Raw genomic sequence first — 8,608 nt, forward strand, 5'->3', positions numbered from 1 at the left:
GAAAACCTTTCAAACTAACAATTCAATTGCAGGTTTTTGTGTTGATATATTTTGTACTGATTGTGTGCAATACTGTCGCCTGCCGCTAGGTTGTGCTACGTGGCTGCCCGTGAGGGTCACATGGTGTCCATCCTGTCCATGGTCCACGTCAGGCGGCTCACACCCTCACCTGCACTCATCTTCAACGTAAGGAATTTTCAACTTTTTGTATGGGAGCCTTCTATAGAACACTAGAATGCTTTTTGAAGGCCACAGCGAATACATATCATGGATTATATCTTATGCAGACTCCAAATCTAATACGAGAGCGCAAAAAGATGAACAATGCAAGAACAATAAAAGATTTTTAAAATAAGACCATTTTTAGAAATCAGGCGAAAACCCGCGCGCTTTCTAATGTCATCCATTAAATTTACTTCATTTGAATGGTGAAAACTCTTTATGTCAGAAGAACCACCTTCAAGTAGATATAAGCTGATACCAAGAATTCTTAGAGTTGAAACAGACACACGCGCTTTGACATTTCAAGAGCCTTGCTTTTCTTTCGCCGTATCGTCAGACAAACATATGGCTACATATCAAAACTAATTCACAGGATTATTTGCATTGATTCCTTTTTCTTTACTATTGAAATGAATATGCTATATGCATATAACCGTTACTCAAAACACTACTAAAACCCTCTTAAATAAAGTATTCATCTTTTTATTAAACAAGGAATCGTGATACACTTTTTGGTTTGTCCAACTTATCAGATGTTCAATAAATGTGTCCTCCGTCCTTGTAAACTACTTGTGACACTAAGTTTCCAGACAGCTATGTATTTGGGCTAAGTACATCTACTAGATTCAAGCACAATCCCATCTTCATCAAAAAGCAATTCGACATAATAAGATATGATTTGGGGACTTGCGTGATACACAACATCATATAGAAATAATGGTAGCACATCTGGACATCTATATCCTGCTACAGCCACTAATCATGTACATTATTTATATCCGCTTAGTCTAATGGCACTGTCTTAGTGCTGCTGATTCCCTGAGAGGGCCATCAATTCTGAAACACTAGATCCTGTGCTGCGGTTTGTAGAGAGTGGAGGGTTTCAAACAGATGGTATACGTCACACAGAACTGTATGACGATATGTATGATTTACGTACATTCTTCTATATTGAGCCACGCCCTCGGCCTGTACAATATACCTTGGGGAGGCTCTGTCCGCGAAACTGGGCTGAGGTTTCCACTTTTGTGGCCGTGGCCTCTAACCAGCTGTCAATCAATCAAAGAATCCACTAGATGTTTTCTTTATGTAACACCGATTCTCTGATTGGCTGACAATTGGTCAGAGGCCACGCCCACAAATGTGGAAACCTCAGTCCGGTTAAGCAGAGGCTCTCTAAGCCTTTGGTATATTGCATTGGTAGCGGGCGAGGCTCTACGTAGAAGAATGATGTACATACAATTATATAGCAATTAACCGAACAAATAATGGCACACTTTAAAAATGTTCGACCGTTTCAGAAAAGATGAAGAGATCAAAATAAGTCCCTGCAATAGTGGATTATATACTAAATTAATGAGGAGGGGGATCCGGGAGACTATGGGAACAGGCAATTCAATGTAGTCTAATTATCTAACCACAGAATATAGAAATAGTTTTACCCTACAACTGATTGATTTGCCTCGAGACTAAAGAATATAACAAATGGTGACAGTTGATAGGTCGTTTGTTTACACTTGCAATATATCACATCAGTCTTGCTCTCTCAACTAATTGATTCATTACCGCCGGAAATTACAGACGTTATAGAACGATGATTTGTGTACCTTTTCCGGTCCCCTGACTAATCCATGCTGTTCCCCTGCTTAATTAATTTGGCAATTGCTAATTCATCTTGTACAGGATGGGAACAACACTTGAGTATGAATAAGGCTCCCCTGATCACTTTAAATTCACATGTTCCATTTCCATTTCATGATTACAGAGCAGACGCACACGCGTACGGAATATCATAACGTGTGACGATAGAAACTTCAAAACGTTCGGACAAGTATTCTTCTCCACTTTCCAGTCAAGGTTGGCTCTGGGTTGAGAGTAGCCTTGAATCCATCCTATTGTAGCTCGAGATCCTCTTATCACATCTAAGAATGATATGAGTCTTTATAGTGAGTTTGATTTGTACAAAATTCATGATCATAGTCGGCTGGCGCAGACGACTTTTAAAGATTAATATGCAACCGGTAACTTCGCCGGTCGGCCAGCTCTCGAACACTCCCGACTTACTCCCGACCATGGTTTGGATAAGATCGGGAGGCTATGCCGGCTATGTGTGACAGGAACTTCAGTAGCTGTTGTTTTCAGATGGATACTACGTCTCGATCTATCGTCAATACAACCACAGTTATGTATTCTCGTCTTCTTTCCCAGGCTGTGCTGTCAGTGCTGATGATTCTCCCGTCCAACTTTGACGTCCTTGTGAACTACTTCAGCTTCGCGGCCTGGATGTTCTATGGCGGCACGTTCCTGGGTCTCATCGTCCTGCGCTTCACGAAACCAGACATGCCCAGACCGTACAAGGTGCATGTTTGTTTGTTGGGAATTTTAATTCCTAAGATACAAAGGCCAAACATTTCAAACACTGTTTGTAGTTCTTGTAGTTCTTGAAGATTGAACTTTGTTGATTTTGACCTCGGAAGGGGAATGGAATGTCAATGGCATTGAATGACGCGCAACGGTAGTGTTTTGATTTTATTTTTGTTCCACAGAATATCGTCCACGGTTGTGCCCATCACACTGACTGTAACATGTATCCTGTATGCATATACCATGCCCTTGAAAATCAACTTTTATAACTTCGTTGAAGAGGAAAACCCAGTTGTCTTGAAATGAACGGATGTGTGCACGTGTACGTGGACTCTCTGGAAAGCAGTGCCTGTGCCACTGAGGAAGTTACCCTGATTAAAGAATACAGAAAAAAGGAGATTTCCCTGTCCTTTCCTCAACGTGGCACCACTTGTGTTCACTAATGAACATGTGACCAGTTGATTATGCCCTGGAATTGACGTTGTTTTGTTGCCTACTGTTTGAACGTCAGGTCCCTATCATCGTCGCTATTGTCGTCACGGTGGCGTCGGCCTACCTGGTGGTGGCTCCTGTCATCTTTGAGCCCGCCCTGGAGTACCTGTACGCTCTGCTCTTCATCTTCGCGGGTCTCCTCCTCTACATCCCCTTCGTACATTACAAGATATCGCCAAAGTGGATGGGTAAGAAATGCGTCATTTCTATCCGGTAGATGGGACGGAAGACACATATTGCATCTTTGAGACATACACTTCTGTGTTAGACAAAATACTATTAGACAATGTACGTTGCACAGAGGCATTGTGTATACGGTATCATAGAGGCATAGTCGGTTCCTATCAATAAACGAGTGGGTGAGGTGGCATTATCATAAAACAACTAGCATATATCAAGCCGGCACACGAGTAACACAAGTCCTGTATGACATATAGATCATTTCATCTCACACACCTTGAAGCATTTGTTAAATCAAAGGTCAAGTTGAAAGTAATAGGCCCATTCTTAGTATACCCAGATGGAGAGCTAGCATTAGACTCAACTAAAGTGAAGTCAAAAATGAAATCAAAATGGAGCCGTCTCATTGGTTAATATGATGATTGCTGGTACTTATACTCCTTTTCTCCTACAGACCCAATAACCAGGCAATTGCAGTGTATCCTGGATGTGGTTCCAACCGAGCAGGAACCACTCGGCTGAAGTGCCGACGTGAGGAAAGAGGCGGCGCTTTTAATCACGACGAGGAAACCGAAACAGCTCAAACTCGTCATCAAAGATGGCCGCCGCATAGTTATCGACATGTCGACGGATCTCAAGTCGCGCCGGTGACTTCCAAAAGCCGTTCTTTTCGTCAAACTCATTCGTTTGAGTTGACATGGAACGACCTCGTAGCTGACCTAGTACATTTTACCTATTAATGGTATAGGTGTTGTCGTCAGGTGTGTATAGTCAGCTAGCTGGATATAATACAAACTACATCCTCAATCTTTTATCTCACAATGTGTCTAGTGTCTGTGAAACAGTGAAGATATTTTACGATGATAATTCCTTTGACTGGAATATTTTTGTAACATGGTGGCATCTTTTTGCACTTCACTTTTATGATGTTTGTAATATTGTAGTTTGTACTGGAAATTAAATCATGCGACTAAGAGTTGTAGGCGATATTGTAACAAAAGTAAATGGTAGATGTATATTGTTATCTTATTTGACGCCCTTCCTTATTTATCAGCTTCTAGAATGATATAGCTTCTTAAAGTTTTACACTTTGAGTGTACGTACAAACTTTATAGACAGAGCAATGGTGGGTGTGAATGTGAGTTAAGCGAGTATATCACTGGACTGCTAAAATGCGCCAAAATGAGCCACGCAAAGTGACGTCAGCCAAATTTCCTAGATATTCGCAGTTCGCAAAATGGCGCAAAACGTAATTTTGTTTGTAAATGTCACGTATTTTACCCGTCACTGTGACCGCCAATGAAAATGGCGCAAATTTGGTGCCATTTTCTGTCGCAAGTAGGCGCAGTCCAGCAAAATACCCGCTTTAAATATGCCATATTGCAGAAAAGTTGTAATACAACTCCAATGTTTTCTTTCATAATTCACTGTCTACACTAAATCCTCAGGCGACAGCTTTGAGACAACGTTATTATGATAATCCTTCGTGTACCTCCTAACATTGCATTGTTCAAACCAATGACAGTACTCATAAGTATAAGCATATACAAACAAAGTTTGATATGAACAAAGTTTGATATGATATTCTGTGTTGGTGTTATTGTATACTTCTGTGTTGGTAGTAATTGTCATGTTTTATTTTCTTCGGTCGGAGTAACAATTAAAAAGACTAATGTAAATACATCTATGTATCGATTGTAAATGTAATGTATGTTTATGTAAGTTGTTTGAAATCTGTGTTCTCTTGTTGTGGTATGCTCAACGTCATATCGAAAAGACTGGCGTCACAGAAATCGGGACCGAAAAATATAAACGAGTAACATTTATGCAACGATGGGGTTAAAATGGAGACAAGCGAGGATGTGTTAGGGATCGGTATCAAACAGTTGAAAGGAAATGACTCCTAATGTATGGGAAGAAAGTCTTATGAAATATCGACATTTGTAGAGAATCACGTTTGTAATCCTCAGTGTCATTCCTGTGTACAATATGTATGAAATGACATGTTCTACCGTAGTGCACGTTGTTGGTTGGATGGCTGGTTGGTTGGTTGGCTGGTTGGTCACGATATGTGCATGTCTCAATTCCGAGATTTAGTTGTGGTGAAGAACGTATGTCGGCGGACAAAACTGTCATTTGTGTTTTAAAAACGTACCAATAAATCTAATTTTACCAACTGAGTTGGATTGCACCTGGCTTGCTTTTTGTCTAAAGATCAGATGTGTGGGGTCATTGACCTCAATGAAACATGGAGGTAGTGTTTTGTGTGGCTGCGTCTGTTTGTATTTTTTTGGATATTTGTAGTCAGAATAACTTAAGAGCCACTTCATGGATTGTGACGATACTTAGTCTACCAGGTCCAGGCCAATTGCGGGCCCCCATGACGTGTGTGTGACTTTATTTATTAAGTTTTGCCATATTTGTAGAAGGATTGACATAACACGTGACTATCACCTTTTAAGATAACTGTTCGGTTTAATCCACTCACACCGGGAAGGATCCCTGCTCTTTTCGACAGGTGTGCCGGTTCTTTTAACGTGCTTGAGGTGTGGCTCTTTCAAGCACAGGACCTTCATTCAACGTATCATCCTATCTGAGGGAAGGCCCTAACTGAAGCTAGGTACACATTTCACCTGAGAGAAGTGAGGAAAGTAATGTTAAGTGCCTTTCCTAAGGGCACAACATCGGATCACAATAGTTTTGAACCCGAGCAGTTTTGAACCCGAGACCTCTGGAGTTTAGGTCAAACACCTAACCGATTGCGCCACACGATGCAGTACTACAGAAGAACGTCCGGTTTTTAGACATACTTTGGTCTTGAATTTTTGGTGGCATACGGTTTTATTATGTGAAGAGCTCGAGGTTTTGTCCCCAGCAGCTTGCAAAATCGCCCTGGAACTGCAGTGGCGTTTTGTTAGAATCTTTCAAAGAGGATAAATCGAGAAAGGAACGGTGGATTTTACGTTATGTACTCTAACTACAAGAATCTTCGTGTGACACAGAAGTCAAAGGAACGTTAATGGGTATTCCGCAAAATTAACTTTTTGTTCTGTGCTAAGGGCTTTATCTTTACCCATGGAATTAGATCAGAAATTCAATTCAAACCGACGTCCCATAAAGACGTAGTGCGTCAACAGCTTGAAATTGTTTGTTTTTTCAATCAGGCTAATTCAATACAGGGGAAAATGACACAATTCAGACCAAGATGAAACGCGTTTCAGTTTGCCATAGAAACGAAAACAAATGACATCACGGTGAAAACGTAATTATACTAATTTCCTGCTCTCCAGTATATAAGAATCACCAGGCGGCTTGTGACCCATAGTGTGAGCCGTCTGCCACAATGGCCACTGCACGACTGTTGGCTGCCCTGGCCATCTTCGGAGTTTTGGGTCTGAAGTTTGCTGGTGTAGAAGGGGCGCCCGCGCCCTCGGAGCAGAAAGTGGATCCCATTATTCAACTACAAGATGATGTTTCCAAGCTTTACAAGGAGATTACAGCACAACAAGGTGTGTCCAAGGAACTGAGAAGTAGCATTAACCTGGTTCAGACTGACCTTAAGGATGTAAGGCGATACATGCACCAGATAGAAGCAGCGTCTTCTGCTAACCAAGAATCACCCATCAGCTCCTCAACCGTGGCACACACCAGAATCGTGTCTGCCTGCATCGACGACAAGGTGTATCGTAAAGGTAAATCTGTCGTGTCAATCAACGGGAGGGAATACACCTCGCGGTATGGGAACGTCAATATTGTCACCTTTAACCAGACAACCGGACAGGTGACGGGACAAGTGGCCTTCGACACGAGCAGGGGACAGGGTGGAGACATGCGGGTGTACCTGGACCAGATACCGCCTGACAGGGTGGTCCTCATCGCCATCCGTGACGTCGCGGTCAGTGTTCTGCCCACAGCCACTGACCACAAGCTGATCGAAGATTTCCAACTACGACTGACCAACTCTACCAAAGCAGACGAGGAGAACTGGTTTGAAAAGGACACATCTTGGGTCATTGAGGAGACTGGAACCCCACATGTCTCTCATGGACATGTTTACGATGCCGCCAAAGTGCTGGACGGAAGGGGCGGCACCTTGTGGAATCCCGGTGGAGAGGGACGATACTACAATAACTGGAACATCGAATTCGATTTCCAAGCTTTTTACCAGATCTCGTCGATAAGAATCCACAACTATGGAGACTGGACCCACGACGTGACCAAGTTCGTTCTCCAGGCGTCCTACAAAGTCGAGCCGTACGAGTGGATAGACGCGGTGTTCGGGGAACTCCAGGACACGAGGAATGTTCGGGTACAGGAGTTCGGCGGCTTCTCGACCACTGCGAGGTTTTGGCGTTTCCTCGTCCAAGAAACCGGGAATGGCTACCAACCGTGGCTCTGTGAGCTGGACTTCTTTGGATACAAGACACCGATGATGGCCTCCTTTGCCTCCATCGTCAAGAAGGGCTCCAAGACGTCTTGGGCCATTGTCGACTCCAACATGATCGTGGACGGAGCTACCGTTATCGAGACCGTGATCCCTTTAGATGGTTAATCATCACAATATTCTAATACTTTGATACACGATACTTTCATGCTTGCTGTCTATATAAGTTTGCTCACCTAAGCCAAGTGACTTTAATGTTTGCAGTGATGGCTGTTTTGAAGTTAAGTCTGATAGTTGACGGTTTGATATAACAGTTTGTTCTATTTGTGCCCAGGCTGGCGCCTAGGTCTTTAGAACAAACATTTCTGACGACGTTTCTGAGTGTATATAAATGTCATGAGCTTAGCCCGGACACTGATGAAAAGTTTGATTACGAAATGTGCAAATTGTGTGCCTGTGCCTATCTTATATTTGTACGTATTACACGGTGAATATTATCAACACTTGTTCACAACTCAGATCGCCACGTGTCAGAAAGAATTTGAAAAAAATATCACGATTTTAAGGAATCATTTTTGTCATTATCAATATTTCAGCTGCCAAACAAACTATGTGTAAACTAGCATATGCATGCCTCTGTTGTTAAATATTGTTACAACCCGTGCGCTATCGGCATGGTTTTGTCACGTCAATGTTTCAATGTAAATCAATGTCACTAAAACGTGAAGATCTTCGGGTGAGCATTGCTCCATTATTTTTCCATTTAAAGGAAAACCTTTTAGAATTTATCTTGTTTCTGCTGTAATAAAGTTTGGAATGATATATAAAGCTTATGTTCTTTGAACTAGATTCAGACATCATTTTACGACAAATATGCCGAATTATCGAGCTATGGAGGTATCAATTGAGTCCGGCTGTTTGTGTTTCCGGAGTTATGTTAAACTTAAGGCAATCGATTGCAATCAT

General features: G+C 42.1%; 1 protein-coding gene across 5 annotated transcripts in view; it reads left to right on the plus strand.

Annotated features, from left to right (window-relative positions):
* Positions 1–5,446, plus strand: part of LOC118417326 (b(0,+)-type amino acid transporter 1-like) — a 33,604-nt gene extending 28,158 nt beyond the window's left edge. For all 5 annotated transcript variants that reach the window (XM_035822858.1, XM_035822861.1, XM_035822860.1 and 2 more), the window contains exons 10-13: positions 90–186; positions 2,431–2,580; positions 3,098–3,266; positions 3,713–5,446. In XM_035822858.1, coding sequence (XP_035678751.1) covers positions 90–186; positions 2,431–2,580; positions 3,098–3,266; positions 3,713–3,780 — 484 coding nt within the window. In that variant the 3' untranslated portion in view covers positions 3,781–5,446. The remainder of the gene's footprint in view (positions 1–89; positions 187–2,430; positions 2,581–3,097; positions 3,267–3,712) is intronic.
* Positions 5,447–8,608: the final 3,162 nt, after the last annotated feature.

The sequence above is a fragment of the Branchiostoma floridae genome, chromosome 6 (genome assembly GCF_000003815.2).
Source record: "Branchiostoma floridae strain S238N-H82 chromosome 6, Bfl_VNyyK, whole genome shotgun sequence".
NCBI classification, from domain to species: Eukaryota; Metazoa; Chordata; class Leptocardii; order Amphioxiformes; family Branchiostomatidae; genus Branchiostoma; species Branchiostoma floridae.